Source organism: Lepidochelys olivacea (genome assembly GCF_965140295.1).
Source record: "Lepidochelys olivacea isolate rLepOli2 genome assembly, chromosome: 9".
Taxonomy (NCBI): domain Eukaryota; kingdom Metazoa; phylum Chordata; order Testudines; family Cheloniidae; genus Lepidochelys; species Lepidochelys olivacea.
In genome coordinates this window covers 73,957,343-73,977,951 of record NC_140419.1, presented here as the reverse complement: position 1 = coordinate 73,977,951, position 20,609 = coordinate 73,957,343, and the positions used below count along the sequence as shown (strand labels likewise).

The following is a 20,609-nucleotide window of genomic DNA, read 5'->3' as shown; positions in this document are numbered from 1 at the left end:
TAGAGGGATGTCTGAGCAATAATGATAAGGAAGGAGGAGGGGTCCTCCTAGATTAAAAGGAGGGACAGGCCTGGGATATCCACGGGGAAGCAAGCTTCACTGCAAAAAGGAAATAAGGTCTCCCCTTCAGTAAACTGATGCTTAACCCACATGAATTATGAAAACTACCATCAGGGTGCTTTCGTGTAAATCTATCCTAAGGATTGCCCCTACCATAGGCCTAACTCTGTATGTCTTCCTCCTGAACTGTTTATCAGAAGGCACAGAATAAATGTGACATCCTAGGACTAAAACCATCTAAAGGACAGAGAAAGATGTGTGTTTCAGGATCCCTGAAAGTGATAAAACTCAGGCTCAGAAAAATACGATGACAGAAGCTTGTTCCATAGCTCTGAATACTCCACTAGCTCTGCCCCATACCTGTGAGGTATGTCCTGGAGATTGTTCAAATTATGTGTTCTGTTTTACCACAGCTGCTGTTTAGGCATATAGTAAGTCTCTCTGAAAGCTGGGGTCCAGACCATTTGGAAGCTTTGCATGTTAAATAGAGGACCCTGGTCTCAGTATGTGGCCCATGGAGAAAGTGAAGAAGTTGTGCAATATACCCTTGCTGCTCTGTCTTGCTTAGCAGACAGGCACTGCACATTATACTGGCTTTAATTTCCAAGTGGCCTTTATGGTTAATCTCCAGGTAGAATGTGTTTGAAATAGTCTCTGCAAAAGCAGAAGAGAAAGATTTCTTAATTTTCCTCACTGTTTTACAATAGAATTTATGAGGAATTCACTCAGGTACTGAAGACAATAGAGTTTTCAGACAAACATGGGACACTTAAGTTACAAAGGATTCTGAAAACTTATGGTAAAAACCTACTTGGAGTAAGTCACAAAAATTGCAAGTATTCTGTCATTTGTGTAAGTATAAAGGGATACTAATAATCTAGGCTTTACTTCAAACCAGAAATTTATTTGCATCCATAAATTGCACAGTAAATCAAAACTTGGTGCAGAGGTGACTAAATATGACAGACTCTGCAGCAGCATGAAAGGTCTTTTGAGCACATCTCAAACACCCCAGAGAAAGAATTTTGGAACTGGGCTAAAATCAGTTGTTTAGAGAACACACTGGATTTCTTGGCTGTAGAACTGTCTATCAGCCCCCAATATGAAAACTACTCAGTCTTAAAATAACTTAGGAATAAGAACTGAATTTATCCTATAATAAGGAATGGCATAAAACAGCTCTTTAGCCATTTGGGGGTCTGGACTGCCACTTTACACACCTACATTTAAAAATTCTCCAGAGGACTCCACAGTGCGAAGCACAGGGTGACTAACTCGGATTAGAAGTACACAGCACATTTGGTTGAGTTTTGGGAAAAGACCAGAAACAAATTAGAGAATGATTATTTTAGATATTAATATCTATAACATGTAACATTTTGTAACTGGAGGAAAATTAAGCAGAGTTTCAAAGCAAAAGTTGCTTAAAATAAGCTTGCTAATGGGAAAAAAGATATCCTTCCAATGCCCAAATATAATACATTACGTTCTGTATCAAAATGGATATTGGCTCTTAGATCTCTTCGAATCAGCATCTCTATCTTTAAAATGGTACAACCCTGAAAAATGTCATGACAAAGTAGATCTTTCCCAAACAATGCAAAGCCAAATGCAACAAGAAATGCATTTATTCTTGATTTTCCTTTGCCTCTTCTGCTCATCTTGATATACCTTTCCCAAGCTCCTCCATATTCTGCTTCAGGATAATATTGTCAATAGTTAGAAAGGTGACAAATTTACTTTAGTTGCACAAATTCTTCTCTAACAGAAAAATCTATTTGGATCAAATGTAGTACTTTTGTAAGCAGATGTAACTAGTAAACTCAACAAGGTTACCCTTGCGACCCAGGGAGTCCTTCAATGCCAACTGACAGAGGGTGCACCATATCATAACTCAGGCATTGCCCCAATACACTTGTCATAATCTGTATCTAAAAGGTGTCTTGTAAGGTATCATATGCAAACCAGTAAAAAGCTGGTCATTAACATTATTGTGTAATGTATGTATGGGCAGTGCATAAAGAATTATAGATGTGTGCCAGAAATATGTTCTAAAAAGGTGTTTTGCAAGCAATGCATGAGCCCAGCCTGTCCTAGACAAAGGAATGTTGTTTCACCTGTGTCTTCAACATAAACTGAGCCAGGTAATACCTCAGAGGACAATGAAAAGCACTTCTACATACAAGGCACACAAAGTTATAAATAAGCATGGCAGAAGACTGCTTAATGATCACAATAGGGGATGGAGCCTGCATCCCTCGGAAGCCTTCCTGGATCTTGAAACAGAGACAATAGACTTTGGAAAACAGAAGCAGAAAGAGCAAGTCATTTTGGCATCCACCAACTGGGGGACAAACAGGGAGCAGTGCCCTTTGAGCTCATGAAAACCAAGAGCAGCTAGAACTGACTACAGGTGAGAAGATGTAACCCAAAGATGGTAACTTGCTGAAGTTACGTTTTAGTCACTAGAAAGCATGTTTTGTTTTACTTGTAACAATGTGTCTTCTGTTCTGTCACTTAAATATCTGTTAATAATAATAATAAAATCAATTTTTTCAGCGAACAATTCTCTCTGTGAAGACCACCACACCACTAAGCTTATTCCTGTTTTAGTATAAAACCATGCTGTGTATTAAACTGAAGGATGAAGTCCTCAACTAAAACAACAGGCTGGTGCGTACTCTGTCTCTTTGGAGGCAGTGAACTTAATTTCTGAGAGTATCCTATGAGAGGAACTGCATGCTGCGTGAGAGACTGTTTTGGAGACTCGGAACTGGAAAGGGTGTTGGTGTCACTCTTCAAAGAGTAACTTGGCTGGTGGAAGCCAAGATGAGGCCTCTGCGCTGTGAGCAGGCTGATGGTATCAGGGCTCTGAGCCAAAGCAGCACAGCACAGAAGCACCCAGGATTGCAGGGCAGACAGTGACAAAACCCCAAAGCATCATACCTTCTTCCAACAGGGATGCATTTGGCCCACTCTCTGTAGCTTGTGCGTTTGTCTGGACACATTATTCTAACTCTTGAGGTTTAATAAACCCTGGAACAAGGAATGAATGCAATGCTGGTTTAAACAAGGTTAGCCTCAAGAGGAGGTGAATATTATCTTCCATTTTCCTTTATCCTTTGAAGTCAGGAGAAACAAATATGGAGTAAAGAAAAGTATTCTGTAAAGCATTTTAAAACAGAGTGGCAAAAATATGGATGCATTCTCCCCACTTTGTCCTTAAAAGAGAATCAATGTAACAAAAAATAGGTTGCATTTTTATTAAGTTACAAGGACTAAAACAATGATATACACTATTTTCACTATGACAAACATGGAAGAGGTAAAACTGTGTTTAAATTAGAAATTAAAAAGAGGGGAAATATGGAGGTCTGTATTCCTCTCTAACTACATGCCCCATTTTCATTATGGGCTATATTAACATATTAAAGATGAAAATAAACACCTTCAAAAGTAAGATTTTCGGGAAAAATCAGAAAACATGAAGGTAGAAGTGGGAGACACTTGGAGCCCCTGACAGCACTTTACTAAACCCAGCTTCAAGAACCCCTACAACTGACTCTGATAAAACCACTACAGTAGTTGATAGCACTATTAATGACTACTAACATAACAGCTTTATCTCATGTCCATCTAGCCTCCCAATAGAGTTTAACATATTGACACACTGTATAGAAATAACTATTGTCCTTGTCAGGAACCACCTAACACTCATGATGCAGATGCTCAACTAACAGAAGCAGCCAGAGAGAGAAGGCGGCTTCACCGATTCTATCCTCCCTCCTGCCACCCTCCCTCCTCAATTGCGTGCGAGAGGGATCAGTCGCCATCCAACAATCCCTTCTAATCCCAGTGGGAAGGAAAAGGAGACACACAGAGCCCCTGGCATGGTGGAGAGAACAGGGACCCTAGTTCAGGGGAGGAGGAGGGAAAGAAGAATAAACAAGAAGGCCCTCGCATGAGGGAAGTAGTGTGGAGTTGCAGGGAGTCCCTGAACAAGAGGGGGACAGAAGGGATGCAAGGAGCTCCTGATGGATGCAATGAACTCAGCCTACAGAAGCAAAGTGTGCAACCTAGTATATTTTTATCATGTTTAATTGAATATTTCAACATTTGGTAGTAATCACAAGATTAACTTCTATGCACAGATAGATTGATGTTGACCTCATAATGGAGAATCCTTTTCCAGGATTTGACCCTTAGGCCTCAAACCTGCAAGCAGTTCTGCCCTCAAAAGGAGCTTGCATGAGTGTCCCCTTGTGGACAAGCTCTTAGTCTTTGCTAATACTATTTTAGAGCCCTATTAATCACTCCAATGGAAATGGGAGTTTTGCAATGGTACTGAATAGGGTCCTTGAAGAGGTGCTGACAAGATAAAAGTAATATTTTAGAAACAAGATAGCACTGTTAATACAAGACAGCCTTAATTATTAAATAAATTGTACTTTTTGCATTTCAGGTTCATTATTTGTATTCAGAGTGGTGAAACTATAACTATTACTATTGTCTGTTTCACTCTGCGTGTCATGCAGTAGAAATGCTATTGGTGTTTCCCATACTGTAGGGAAATATTTAAATCCTCTCTCAGTGCAATAAACTGCTTGCTTTTATTGAAAACATTTCTATTGGGTTACTAAATCTATACACTTTTAGCCTAAACCCCTTGACAACATCCTTATAACCACCCAAAGCAGGATTCCATACTGTATATTCTAGTATGCTGAAGAACACCAAGTATTCAGCCAGTGAAGTAGTTAGTAATTACTTAAATAGCATCAGTGCTTTCAAGTAACTTATTTAAACAGACATACAAATAGCACAGTTTGTGAAGAGAGTTCACTTCTAAGAGGGATACTATTATTCACAAAGGTCTTCATATACTGTACTTAGGATGTATGTTTCAACATAAAGGTTATTTCCAAATTAAAAGTTCTCCTCCTGTCCAAACCTGAGAAATAATGTGGGCAAGGACACAAAAAAGCATTTCATAGCTTTATTAACGACCATGCTCACCGATCTGTGAATAACCTGAAAAAAACGGGGATTATTGAGTTACTTTACCAATCTATCCATCCATCAAAAGAGAACAGGCCTCAAAATGATGGATTATCTCACCTCACTAATGTTTATTCCAAGGAAGACTCTCTCCTCAAGGGAAAAACAAACAGATCATACAAACAATCATGCTAACTACACTTACCCATTTTGCATCCCTATGCCAATATGAACTGTAACTAAAGAAAAATATGTCTTTTTTTTAAATTGCTATGTCGAGAGCCCCATTATTTAAATTAAATGCAAGTAAAAAGTTCAGAAAAGGGGAGCAAGATAAGTATTGTTCAGATTTAGAACTTAAAGAAAATGTGCCTAAGAATTGACTTGATTCATATTTACAGTACTTCCAAGATGAATTTTCAGGTCAAAAAAAATGAAGTTCTCTCAAAAATTGATACAAATCTATACAAATATGCAAATTAAACATTTTAAAATTTAGGACTCAACTCAGATCACAGATATGGATAACATATCCCATTATCTGATAAAATCAGCTGTCCTGTTTTCACAGATATACTCCATAGCTAATTTCACAAAGCTCAATGCTATCTTCCCACGTATCTGACACCATGTTAAGTTAACATGTCTTAATTTTCCATATTTTATTAACATGCCAACTTTTATGCTTGCAAAATTTACACAAAAACTATGCAAGTTGCTCAAATCTGGAGTCAAGGCAGTTATTCTATTCCTTTACAGCTACAAATTTAAAAAAAAAAAAGACAACATCAAATTCGTTGCAAGTCTTGGGACGAATCCAAAAGTTCTCGGACAAAATCAATCATAAGCATTGTTCTAATCTACAGACCTTGGGAAAAATATAGGCTTTCCAGAAGACATGACACCAACACTATTGGACTCATCCTGGAAGGCTTGAACAAATCACATGGATGTCTCAAATGCAAGAGCACAACTTCTCTTATCAATCTCTGAACCTTTGGTTTCTTACAAGAAGTTTCTAGATCCATCCTACAAAACCAACTATACCCTAGACTAGATTCTCAGGCTGCATATAGATTTTGGCAATGCATCTTAATCAGAACTTCTCCCTCATCACAAGAGAAACAGCTACTATCATTATTTTCATGATCGGACTCTAATTTTAGTTAGGATTCCTAGGGACCACCTGTATTTTCTCCTGGATCTCTTAATGACAAACTGAGATCAGAGCCAGAATGAAAAACAGATGGGTGAAGATGAACCCAGATAAGATTAAGTTGATGTTGGTAGAAATAAGATAGCACTTCAAAGAACTCTCCTCCTCCACAGTAACTTCAGCCAGTGTAATCTATCCGCAGATCTACCTTAATCCACAGCCTTGGGGAGCTCTACACTCCACTCTGAAATGCAAATAGCCTTAATGGCAAAAAAACACTCACTACTGTCAGGGGCTGGGCCAGAAAATTGCACCCAAATCCCACTGGTCTCAGGATCTGGCCATAATGATCCATTTATTCTTAACATTTAGGCTTAACCATCACCACTTTCTACAAGCCATTACCCTCTGATCCCACTGAGGGTTACCAAAAGGAACTACATCATTTGCTCAAGAAACTCCCTGAAAAAGCACAAGATCAAATCCGCACAGACACACCCCTAGAACCTCGACCTGGGATATTCTATCTACTACCCAAGATCCATAAACCTGGAAATCCTGGGCGCCCCATTATCTCAGGCATTGGCACCCTGACAGCAGGATTGTCTGGCTTTGTAGACTCCCTCCTCAGGCCCTACGCTACCAGCACTCCCAGCTACCTTCGAGACACCACTGACTTCCTGAGGAAACTACAATCCATCGGTGATCTTCCTGATAACACCATCCTGGCCACTATGGGATGTAGAAGCCCTCTACACCAACATTCCACACAAAGATGGACTACAAGCCGTCAAGAACACTATCCCCGATAATGTCACGGCTAACCTGGTGGCTGAACTTTGTGACTTTGTCCTTACCCATAACTATTTTACATTTGGGGACAATGTATACCTTCAAATCAGCGGCACTGCTATGGGTACCCGCATGACCCCACAGTATGCCAACATATTTATGGCTGACTTAGAACGCTTCCTCAGCTCTTGTCCCCTAATGCCCCTACTCTACTTGCGCTATATTGATGACATCTTCATCATCTGGACCCATGGAAAAGAAGCCCTTGAGGAATTCCACCATGATTTCAACAATTTCCATCCCACCATCAACCTCAGCCTGGTCCAGTTCACACAAGAGATCCACTTCCTGCACACTACAGTGCTAATAAGCAATGGTCACATAACCACCACCCTATACCGGAAACCTACTGACCGCTATTCCTACCTACATGCCTCCAGCTTTCACCCTGACCACCCACACGATCCATTGTCTACAGCCAAGCTCTGCGATACAACCGCATTTGCTCCAACCCCTCAGACAGAGACAAACGCCTACAAGATCTCTATCAAGCATTCTTACAACTACAATACCCACCTCCGGAAGTGAAGAAACAGATTGATAGAGCCAGAAGAGTTCCCAGAAGTCACCTACTACAGGACAGGCCTAACAAAGAAAATAACAGAACGCCACTAGCCGTCACCTTCAGCCCCCAACTAAAACCCCTCCAACGCATTATTAAGGATCTACAACCTATCCTGAAGGATGACCCAACACTCACAAATCTTGGGAGACAGGCCAGTCCTTGCTTACAGACAGCCCCCCAACCTGAAGCAAATACTCACCAGCAACCACATACCACACAACAGAACCACTAACCCAGGAACCTATCCTTGCAACAAAGCCCGTTGCCAACTGCGTCCACGTATCTATTCAGGGGACACCATCACAGGGCCTAATAACATCAGCCACACTATCAGAGGCTCGTTCACCTGCACATCTACCAATGTGATATATGCCATCATGTGCCAGCAATGCCCCTCTGCCATGCACACTGGGCAAACTGGACAGTCTCTACATAAAAGAATAAATGGACACAAATCAGATGTCAAGAATTATAAACATTCATAAACCAGTCGGCGAACACTTCAATCTCTCTGGACGCGCGATTACAGACATGAAAGTTGCGATATTACAACAGAAAAACTTCAAAACCAGACTCCAGCAAGAGACTGTTGAATTGGAATTCATTTGCAAATTGGATACAATTAACTTAGGCTTGAATAGAGACTGGGAGTGGCTAAGTCATTATGCAAGGTAACCTGTTTCCCCTTGTTTTTTCCTCCCCCCCCTTCCTCAGACATTCTTGTTAAACCCTGGATTTGTGCTGGAAATGGCCCACCTTGATTATCATACACATTGTAAGGAGAGTGATCACTTTAGATAAGCTATTACCAACAGGAGAGTGGGGTGGGAGGAGAGAAAACCTTTTGTAGTGGTAAACACCCATTTTTTCATGGTTTGTATGTATAAAAGCATCTTCTGTATTTTCCACAGTATGCATCCGATGAAGTGAGCTGTAGCTCACGAAAGCTTATGCTCAAATAAATTGGTTAGTCTCTAAGGTGCCACAAGTACTCCTTTTCTTTTTATCAGTTCTCTATATCTACAAAATGAAGTCTTATGTCTTGAAACAGTATTCGTTATTTCAAAATGCAAGAGCCCACTTGCTTATCAACACAGCTCATGGGGAACAAACCACTCTAAATTACTGCTTTTTGTACATGTTCCCCATTGAAAATAGGGGTCTTCCTCAATTTTAAAAGCCCTGCACGGAATTCCTCCAGGCTACCTGAAAAAGTCTCTCTCTCCACAACCTCCCATGACAGCTTTGTTCCAAATAGGTCAACCAACAGAGAGTCACAAAACCTTAACAGGAAACAGAGACTGTAGAAGTCACCACCAGAAGTAATAAAAAATCATCAATAGACTCCACTGCATTCAGACGGAATGCAAAACATACCTCTTGCCTAAGCTTTCTAGCAATGGTACTTTTTGCACTCCAACAATCTCACTCTTCTATTTTCAATAATAATTTAAAAGCTCAACCTGGCTTTTGTGGTCAGGAAAAGTGTCACCATTTTTTCCTCTTGGAAGGTGCTCAGATACTTTGGTAATGGGTGCTAATATATGAACATAACAGGCATAGAAGTACACAATATTTTAATAAAGTTAGCATGAAACAATACAATGCTATTCCTACATTGGGTGTTTCTCTAGGTAATTTTCCTCATTATCTTGTAAGTATTGTAAACTCACTCACTTCCATCCTGTAAGTATAGAATAGAAGCTTTCCGTGAAAGAACACATTTCAGAGTTGCTTGCTTTTATATCAGTTATAGTCAAGGGTGCTGGAACAATTTGTATTGTGGGAGTACTCAGAGCCATTGAACCAAACTGTAAACCCTGTATATGATGGAAACTACTTCAAGCAGGGGTTATAGACGATTATTTCTCAAAAATTTGGGGTTAAAGGGAGGCAGACAAGCTAGAATAGAAGTCTTTAGCAAATTGTTGCTCTGAGCCAAATCTCATGTCTTTCAAAAATGTCTGAAATAGAAAACAGTAAATTACTGGGGAACATGAAAGGCCAAAGTAAGTAAAAATGACTCATCAGGACATTCTTCTAAAAACCTAGGAATCAATGCATACCTCACTCCTCTCTTTATAATATAGTTAGATGTGCTTTCCAATCCTTGTCTTCTCAAAATAAAGTGTCCATCTCTATCAAATCAATTTAAGCCTCCTTCCTTCTATTGCTGCCTTCGCAGTTTAATATTTCAACAACTGTATGTAAAGAAATTCTGCCTGATTCAATTGCAAACTAGCCCCTCACCTCTAAATCATGTTCTCTGGTTCATAAATGAGCTACTACACCAAACGGCTAATTAACATACATTCTGGATTTTAAGATGACCATGAAAATCTCCCATAACCAAGTTACTGTATTGGCCAAGTCAAGCTTTCTTGCAAGTTAAACCTCCCAACCCAGGAAACATTTTGGTTGTCCTTTAATGGTTTCCCTACAATGCAAAGATCAAAATTATACTAAATATTCTGAACGCTCAATCACTAGTGCCTTATATAGTGTAGTGCAAGAATAATTTGTGCTGCATGTTGATTGCAATCTTGGCACTCTCTCTCTGTTTCCCAGAAGATGCTGAAGTGCTGCATTACTTTACGTATTGTATTTCCAAGGTAGCTGAGTTACAAGTAGGCAAAAGCATGCTGGTGCTGTCTTGCTAATAGAGAAGTTTTCCATATCAATTCCCTATTCTTATTGCACATACTTCACATTCAACTGGTTAAGAATATAAACAGAACTCCATTCTAGAGGTGTGAGAGGCTTTTCTTCAAGGTATGGGATATCTTTTTTTTTTGTTCAAGCATAATTCCAGATACTGTCTCAGAAGACAGGAAGAATGATTTTGGTCTCATATCAACATGTTAAAAACAAAAGAAGCTATAATAAAGGCTGGGAAACGTTCCTTTGCTTGTAAGCATGGAACAATGTGAATTCCAATGACCTTTCTTGTAGCACAAATCCAATTTATAGAGATAGAAATCTCACATCTGTACCTTGGCATACTGGAAGGTTCGTAACAGTGACATAAAATAGTTTAGTTTTCTCTATTAAAACATACCTGTTTAAACCAATAAAGAATTAATGCTGTTTTTATTCACTCAAATGTCTTCAGTACTTATAAAGTGTTGTACTGTTTATGCAGAATCCATTTAGAATGCAAGGATGTGACTTACAAATGTCTTTGAATCATTCACATAAATATGCATGTATGCCATTTATAACAGTAGCCTTGATGAGAACACAGTGTAGCTGGCTGCAAGAAATGCTTAAGAGGCTTACATTAAAACAGAATATAGAACGGTGGTTAGAAATCACAGAACAGGTGACACCTTATTCTGATAACCTGGTGATAAAAACTGTAGGATATGATGTATAGGCAGTAGAGTTACAACTTTACTATACAGACTGAACTATATACTTCAGATATTGTTCAGTTTTAGCAAGACAATACCCATGGTAGGTCATCTATAACAGTCAAAATTAATTTAATATAAAAAATGAAGCTGTGACTGCTTTCTAAATTGTTTCAATATTCATTTAAACAAGAAATGTTAAGATTTCAGGTTTTTATTTTTATTACAGTGGTACTTTAAATCTTTTTTAAAATGGATACGCTCACAATTTGACATAAAGCAATTAGTCTCAAGCCTCATAGACAATCTCCTTTCTCTAACTATAAATGTTGACCATTACTTGAAATAAAAGTACCCAAAATAGTGGAATACCATGGGCACAATCAAAGAGTTTGTCCAGTCTGAAGAATTCTTATAGTCCCAGGGATATTAACTAACAATGATAGATAAAAATTTTCCAGAGAGAAGTGTGTTTAAGACTATGCGGTCCCTTTAAACCTATCACTGGTGTAAAACAGAATACTGCCTGTCTGGCCATCGAGCCAGCAACTCCTTAGGTCTTCTGTAAACGTGTGCCAGTGAAATTGTAGTGAGGAAATTCCACCTTTTGATGGGAAATGAAGAAAACATTTATCTCACTGTTTGTTTGAAAATAAAATATCACCTGCTTGAAGGTGGTTAGTGATTTAGAATATCAGAAGACATCACAGTGAGACAGATTAGTAAGCAGAGTATTAGAGTGGCTAAATGGTGAGAAGTCACCATCACCGCGGTCTGATTCCCATGCACAGACCTCTCAGCCCAAGTGAAGTTCTGCTGAAGTAAAGTGAGCATAACAATCCACCCACACTGATGCAGCTATAGGATTGGGGGCCATAATGTCTAAAATACATAAATATTTGCTTAGTTAAGAAGTTGGTGAACTGTGTATTTTGTCATCCAAGATTATCAGAAATTAAGAATAAGCCATTTTGTTAAGAAAGGCCTAAAAGCCTATTGCATTCATTAAGTTACTGAATTCTCATCCGCAATTCAGAATTGGATACGTGCTCAAGACATCTGATGAAAGAAACAAATTGCAAAAAAACAGCTGACAACAGTAAGCCCCATAAACAAAATTTTACTGACACAAATCATTGTATTGAAATCAAAATCAGAATTTAGAAATTAGGCAGAGGGCTGTTACTCCTAAAGTATACAGACATGCTCCTGAGGAACTCAACCCAGAAATGGTACAATGGAACTTATTTTTCATATTCAGTGTTTATCCTGGCACCTGTAAAGAAGTACACCGTTTTGCCTGTAATGGCTGCTGCCTTTTTGTCCATGCATTTAACCACCTGTCAAGGCAAATCCACAGGGTTTTCACATTTTACCACCATGTTCTTTCTCTGAGAGAAGAGGGCCCTTCAATTCAAAGCAATGGTTGTGGCAATGTATATTCAGAGAGAATACACCTCCCCATACCCCCACCACTGTGGTACTGAGAGATCATGTCCACCCTCTAGACAGCCAAATTTGGACCCTATGCTGCTAGGATGACCCTTCCAGCTGCGAGTGGCCTAAAAGCTGGAATCCTCTTATCAGAGAAGAGAAATTAAGAGTCCATTGTTGAGATTAGAAAGGAGGAAAGTGATTATTGAACACACAAAGGAAACAATGGCAAAGCACGTGTAAAAATGACCACACTCACTGCAGTCTAAACAACCCCCCACATCAGACCTTGTAACGACATTTATAGAAAACCCACTCTCAGATACCATCACAGATCAAAGCATCCTGTTGGTCCTATACTAATAATTACAATACACATAATTTTTCCTTCAAGTGCACAAGTTAGCACCTGCAAAGGGTGGGTGAGAAAGTGACTTACCAGCCATGTAAGAGGAGATTCCTCTATAATGTCATGCTTCCAAAGGCTATCTGAACTATCAGGGGGAGGGAGTAATCTGGTGCTCAGTGGTGCCCATTTAAGAACATAACGGCCATACTGGGTCAGACCAAAAGGTCCATCTGGCCCAGTATCCTGTCTTCCAAGAGTGGTCAATGCCAGGTGCCCCAGAGGAAATGAACAGAACAGGTAATCACCAGATGATCCATCCCCTGTAACCCATTCCCAGCTTCTGGCAAAGAGAGGCTAGGGACACCATCCCTGCTCATCCAGGCTAACAGCCATTGATGGACCTATCCTACGGGAGCTTATCTAGTTCTTTTTTTAGTCTTGGCCTTCACAACATCCTCTGGCAAGGAGTTTCACAGACTGACTGTGCGTTGTGTGACCCCTACTTCTTGTGTTATGAGAAGGAGCAAATAACAACACTTCCTTATTTACTTTCTCCGCAACAGTCATGCTTTTATAGATCTATCCTATCCCACCGTAGTTGTCTCTTTTCTAAGCTGGAAAGTCTCAGTCTTATTAATCTTTCCTCATATGGAAGCCGCTCCAAACCCCGTATCATTTCTGTTGCCCTTTTCTGAACATTTTCCAATTCTAATTCATCTTTTTTGAGATGGGGTGACAACATCTACACACCGTATTCAAGATATGGGTGTCCCATGGATTTATATAGAAGCAATACGATATTTTCAGTCTTATTATCTATCCCTTTCTTGATGATTCCCAATATTCTGTTCTCTTTCTTTTTTAACTGCTGCTGCACATTGTGGATAGTTCCAAGAACTATCCACAATGATTCCAAGATCTTTCTTGCGTGGTAACAGCCTATTTAGGCCCCATCATTTTAGATTTATAATTGGGATTATGTTTTCCAATGTGCATTATTTTACATTTATCAACATTGAATTTCATCTGCCATTTTGTTGCCCAGTCACCCAGTTTTGAGAGATCCGTTTGTAGCTCTTTGCAGTCTGCCTCAGACTCCAGAATTTTTGAGTCTGCAAATCTTGCCACCTCACTGTTTAACCCCTTTTTCCAGATCATTTATGAATAAATTGAATCGGACTAGGCCCAGAACAGACAGCACTATTTACCACACCTGGGGGACACAACTATTTTCCTCTCTCCATTCTGAAAACTGGCCATTTATTCCTACCCTTTGTTTCCCATCTTTTAAACAGTTACCAATCCATGAGAGGACCTTCCCTCTTATCCCATGACAGTTTACTTTGCTTAAGAGCCTTTGCTCTAGTCTGACTCCCTGGCCCCTCTAGAAACACGTACTCTAGTGTCATACATATAAAGGGAAGGGTAACAACCTTTATTTATGCAGTGATATCAAATCCCTCCTGGCCAGAGGTACAGAATCACTTACCTGTAAGGGGTTAATCAATTCCATTAACCTAGTTGGCACCTGACCAGAAGGACCAATGGGGAAAAGATACTTTCAAAATCAGGGGATGAGGGGGGCAAGGTTTTGTCTGTGCTTTTTGTGCATTCCCTCTCGAGACAAAGAGAGACCAAGCAAGTAATCCAGCTTCTACTGAAATAATACATCTAAAATTACAGAAATTGTAAGCAATAGCAAGGAAATGCGTTCGATTATCTTTTGTTTTAGCTTGTGAATTTTCCCTATGCTAAGAGGGAGGTTTATTCCTGTTTTTTGTAACTTTGAAGTTTTGCCTAGAGGGGAATCCTCTGTGTTTTAAATCTTATTACCCTGTAAAATTACCTTCCATCCTGATTTTACAGAGGTGCTTATTTTACTTTCTTCCTTTATAATAAAGTTCTGCTTTTAAGAACCTGATTGGTTTTTAGTGTCCTAAAAACCCAAGGGTCTGGTCTGTGCTCACCTTGTTTACCTATTTGGTTGGCATATTATTCTCAAGCCTCCCCAGGAAAGGGGGTGAAGGGGTTTGGGGGGATATTTTGGGGAACCAGGAACTCCAAGTGGTCATTTTCCTGAATCTTTGGCTAACTCACTTGGTGGTGGCAGCAGTACCATCCAAGGGCAAGGAAGGATTTGTGCCTTGGGGAAGTTTTTAACCTAAGCTGGTAGAAATAAACTTAGGGGGTCTTTCATGCGAGTCCCCATATATGTACCCCAGAGTTCAGAGTGGGGAGGGAACCCTGACATAGTAAGATGATTAACCATCCTATTAGCCAGACTTTGGAGCTGAGGAAATGAGTGTCACTGTCATGGCCCCAGCAATGTTACTAGAACAAGAGGACTGCTGTGTATTGTCAGAGAAGTATGATCAACAAGTTTTTATTTTAGAATCAATGCCTCTCCTTATCTTAATTATTTTCAGGGACTGGGTGTAGTACAGAAGTATGAGTATTTTTGAAGTAAGAACCCAGAACTGCAGTACTTGTACATTCTGTGAACAATGTAGTATCAGGACTCAGAAAACTGTCACTTGATACTGGAATCCATCCTAATCCTTGTACTTTTCCATTGATGAGGCGGGGGTGGGGACAAGCACAGACAAAAGATTCCCGTCTTGTGCCAAAGTTATGGGCGTGGGGGGCGGGGGTGAAGGCGGCCAGTCAAGAAAAAAACCCTGCTTACGACCTAAGATATCTGCTGGAACAAGGACTGTACCAGAGGAAAGGACTGGGCCCAGACTAGGAAGGACTCTAATCTGTGAAAGAAGCTTATTGGAACATCTTTGAGGGTGAGATATTACCTGTAATCAGTTTCTTAATGTATTAGGCTTAGACTTGCGTGTTTGGTTTTATTTTGTTTTGTGACTTACTTTGTTCTGGCTGTTATTCCTTGAAATCACTTAAATCCTACTTTTCATACTTAATAAAATCACTTTTGTTTATTAATAAACCCAGAGTAAGTGATAAATAACTGTGGGAGTAAACAGCTGTGCATTTCTCTCTATCAGTATTATAGAGGGCAGACAATTTATGTATAAGCTTTCTACAGAGTCAAACAGATTTATTTGGGGTTTGGATCCCATTGGGAACTGGATATTTGGGTGTTGTAGACAGGTAACCTGCTGAGCTGTTTGCAGTTAAGACTGCAGCTTTGGAAGCGTGGACTAGACTCTGGGTCTGTGTTGCAGAAGGCTAACATGTCTAGTTCAACAAGACAGGGTTCAGGAGTCCAAAACTGGTAGGCAAAACAGGCTCAGAGGTAATTTCAGCACATCAGGTGACAGTCCCAAGGGGGTCTCTGTGACCGAACCCGTCACACTACCAACAAGTGCAATGGGATCCCTTTTAGGAAGGCAGTGTTTTAAGTGACTTAATACTGTTCTGAAAAGGTAATGTAGCACATTTACAATGTAGCAATGTATTATTGCCATGACTGCCCATCATTGATAGCCAGTCAAAAAGTTCTACTTATAGTCAGTCATCGTTAAATTTATGCCATATTATTTAAGTTAACAGAATCTTAAAATTTCTGCTTTTTAAAATTAAAACAGATGAACTTTTACCCCCTTCTTCTAAACAGTCACACTGAAATGGCCAGTTGAATGCTACACTGCTCTAAAAGCAATCTCTTTTCTAAAAACTGTAAGAACGAGTTGAAAATTTTCTAATCTACAAAAATACAAGCCAAACAAAAGTGATGTTATTACAAGTCTACAGAAATGTGTTAGCATAAGGTTATCAAATATTTCCACTTACTATTAAAAAAAATATAAAAAGTCCTGCTTACCTGCAGAAACATTGTGGGATCTCTCCTTGACCATACAAAGGAAACAAAAAGGGTGTATTGCCATAGCGGCCAAGACACTGAAGAAAGTGCTTTGTTGCCTTCAGCCCATCTATGGTGCCACTGTCAGCCTCCGACACCATTGAAATAGAATGCAGAATAAAGTGCTGCAAGTTAGATGTTAATTTCTGGGTTTTCAAGTATTCTGAAAATTTACGTTCCTTGTAATCTGTTACAGAAAAAAAAAAATAGAATTCAAGTAAAGGATGCAATTTAACACGGCAATTTTTCCCCACTAGAATTCCAATTAAAAATATTTAAATGTAAGAATGTTTCTTTTAAAGGTGAACACAAAAGAAAATATTACAGTTTAGTAATGACAACTTAATTTTTCAATGTGTCTAATTGGAAATGGGTAAGCCAAAGAGACAGAAGTTAAAAATGGACGGTCAGCCTTGACTTTGAATTAAAAAAAGAATCTCAAAAAATTTACTTTTAAGAATGACAGAAATCCACTGCCTGTGAAGAGACTCCAGTAGTCTGGCAGGTTTTAGGAGAACAGAGTAGTAGTGACACATCTAAAAATGTTTTCATCTATTCAGTGAGTTAGGCCTGATCTAAATATAATTTTTGTACAATTTAGCTATTTCTATTAGGGATGCAATTTTCTACCAAAATAGTGACATCCCCTAGTGTGGACAGTTATATCAGCATAAAGGTGCCTTTATACTAGTATAGCTTACTCCCAGAAGGGAAAAGGATAAGTTCAAGTGGGATGAGGCATCTTGAAACAGGTTGCATCACTTGGGAGACACGTGTGTTGTAACATTTTAATTATATGGGTGTAGTTAAAGCATACAAGCTCTTAGAACAGCATCCTGAATGCTGAACACTTGGAATATACAGACTCTCCCCAGGTGTATGTAAATTCGCACTTACGGAAAAAGTTCCACAAGCCAGAAACGGGATTTTCGAGTTGCGGAAATTTTTGCGTACTGTACGGGTATACATTTCTGACTCACACAAAATTCGAGAAATGAAAGGCTTTCCGGAACAGAATGATTGCGTAAGTTGGGGGGCGTCTGTATTGTAAATGGCTGACTTATTATTAATAAAAAAACAACAACTGAGTGGAGATGGGATGTACCAGGGAATGAAGAGCAGATGATTAGGATTTCCCTTCCTTTTTTTAATATTATTGTTGATGCACTTGTAGATACATAAATCCTTAAGAAGCTCTCTCAATGCAGATATTGCATGTCTGCAACACTTCACATACTTAAAGAAAATTCAAATATTGTGTTAAATTTAATTACCATGGTTAATAATTTTTTCTTTTTCATTTAAATGGCAACTGCTGTATTTCAGCTACTCATGTCATTCTATATAATTAAGAAGTCTCTTTTCTTAGGCTTATTCTGGTCATTTCAAAACTCAGGACTATAATTCAGACATTTCCTATAGTGCAATGACAAATATTACAAAAGTATATTTTCTATCTGAACTTCAGCCACTGTTTTATTACAAATATATTTTACTACCTATGTACAGCCATGCAGCAAATCATAAAATACACTACATTTTCTTTTATTGTATTGTCTTTATAAAAAAGGTAGCTCAGCCTTTCTCCATTTTAGGCTTTCTATATAATATTACATTTTAGAGAAAAAGCTTTTGAAAAAATTCACTGCCATGCACTCCCCATTAGAAATCTGCCCTCCCAAATGAATATAATGGTCTCAAGAGGAGCAGCTTTAAAGTTCTGAAAAATTTCAATTAGTTAAACTTAACTAAAAATATATTTAATTATTTCAAGGGTGGCTTTAAATCTGGTAACAAAGTCTGTGTAACTATCTCTGGAAGTAAAATAAATCTAATGTCATGCTAGTATATGAATCAATGAATTGCATCTAAAATTGATGTGGTGTCTCTTTTTTGGTACCTAATAAATTTTCTAAATACCACCTTATATTCTTTCTCTGAGTACCTCTATTTCTTCCACCAGCAGCAAACCTGAAATTGCCTGTAATCTATAAAGCACTTTGGCCTAATGAGTTTTTACCTTCAGGATCTCTCAGAGTTCATCACTAGTCCGTCACATACTTCCCTCTGCTAGTTTTATCATTTCATTATCTATATTGACCAATTCTCTTTTCTGACACGTGCTTGGCATCTTGCCTGCTATTATTTCAGCCATCCAATCCAACGGTCACATTCAGCCAAAGCAACTCCAAATTCACTTACAATAACTAATGTACTCAAATACATCCTTTGCTCAAAAGCAAAGCCATTTTACATTTTCTGTCATCTATTAAGGCACCTGGATTCTTCAGTCTCTGAAATCTTTGTAACGTCTTAACTTCCTCTCCTCAGTGTGTTGCCATTTTATTTTCCACGTATTTTCTAACTCAGACCCTAAATTTTAGAGGGCAGAGAATGCCTCAGGCAAACTACTCTCTCATTCGGATTGGAGAGCACATCACTACATCCTTTGACACCGTCAGTAGCTTCCAAATAGTCACAAAATCCAATCCAAAATAGCCTTGATTTTCATAGATTTCCTTGGGCTCGACTCCTTTTTCTTTGACTACTGTCCACCTATTCCTGCAGCTCCTGGTTCAACTCTACTCAGATCTGGTTTTCTTTCTCCCCTCCATGCAACTCTAGAGAGTGTGGGGGGGTGGGGGGGCAGGGGGTATTACTCTATGCCTGCCCAGAGGAACTGCTTCCAAGTATAGAATTAAAACACCTTTTTTAAAGGTATAAGACGGACTCATTGTACATGAGTACTCATTGTACATGTACATGGTTTACAGCAACATCTGTTAAGGGTATCAAAAATAAGATGTATTCATTATCCAAAAGAGAAAAAAACATGTATATCATATCAAATTAGCAAATACTTCAGTAAAAAATAGTTACTTTATAACAACATTTTGCAAACCAGCAGCAATATACTATGGAAACAAGGGGTGGGGGGGTGAAATTGAGAAAAATAAAGGAGTGGGAGTTTGAGAAGCAGAATTTAATATCGAAGTGAAAAGGTCAGGAAACGGTTAAGACATACTTTGAAACTGAATCGATAAAAGTAAATAGGGTGAAAACAGAGGAGCACTATTAAAACTACAGGTAACTGAATGAACACATGGCTGTGCAACATTTCAGTGAAATGCACTACCTTGGTATTCCTCGGGATGTTGTTCATAGTCCAAACAAAATGTCAAAAATTTCATTAGCATTCTCTTTTCCACCATAGTGAGCTGTTTGCTATTGAAGACATCCGCTCTGGAACAAGGTACCTAGAAAATAATATTTTAGTAGTTTTTCAAAGGGAAGAAAGGAAAGAGATTTGTTATACTGATTACCTGCTGAGCATTTTAATATTCATCTATTCCCAATAGCCAGAATATCCTGATACTTTGTTTTTGTTTTTCTTTATTTTCCATCAGCTTCAAGAGCATCTTTGCTGACTGCAGAGATAGTTAAATATGAACAACTTTTCTTAGCTTTGCCAAATAACTCCTGTTGCCATTGGCCTAATAATGGCATTTCCTTCCTAACCAGGAGCAAATGACAGATCAAGTCTACCTCTGTCGTCTGAAAACTACAAAATTAGCTTTTTTTTTTAGATTTAAAAAATTGCTGAGTCAACAGTAGTTTGACATGACCTTAAGGTCTAAGGCAGTAGTCTACTTAGTTCCACATGCTTCTTTCAGCAGAACAATATCCTAACATTTAATTTATGAAGTGAGACAGTAGAATTACCTGCTTATCACGTCAGAGAGCAAATAGAGACATTTTCCAGGAAAAATACTAACAAACAACTGCAAAACGTCTCATGAATATCAATTTCAATTCATTTATATTTCAGAATCAATTCAACTTATATAGTGCATTCTTCTACAGTACCTGTTCCACTCTTCCTTCTTGAAATGCAAGAATCCTGGTGACATTTTTGAACTCCGCATATCGGCTAACATTAGACTTAGTTAGGAGGTCAATTAACAGTCCCTGGGAATAGAGTAGCTGTAGAAATCAAGAAAATAAAATAATTG

The 20,609-nt window shown here is 38.8% G+C and overlaps 1 protein-coding gene across 1 annotated transcript in view; it reads right to left on the bottom strand.

Annotated features, from left to right (window-relative positions):
- CHM (CHM Rab escort protein) overlaps positions 1 to 20,609 on the bottom strand; it is a 144,815-nt gene that overhangs the window by 61,380 nt on the left and 62,826 nt on the right. Inside the window, exons 6-8 of the mRNA XM_084638216.1 lie at positions 20,464 to 20,580; positions 19,733 to 19,853; positions 16,558 to 16,783 (exon numbers count right to left, since the gene is read on the bottom strand). Of these exons, the coding sequence (XP_084494342.1) occupies positions 16,558 to 16,783; positions 19,733 to 19,853; positions 20,464 to 20,580 (464 nt within the window). The remainder of the gene's footprint in view (positions 1 to 16,557; positions 16,784 to 19,732; positions 19,854 to 20,463; positions 20,581 to 20,609) is intronic.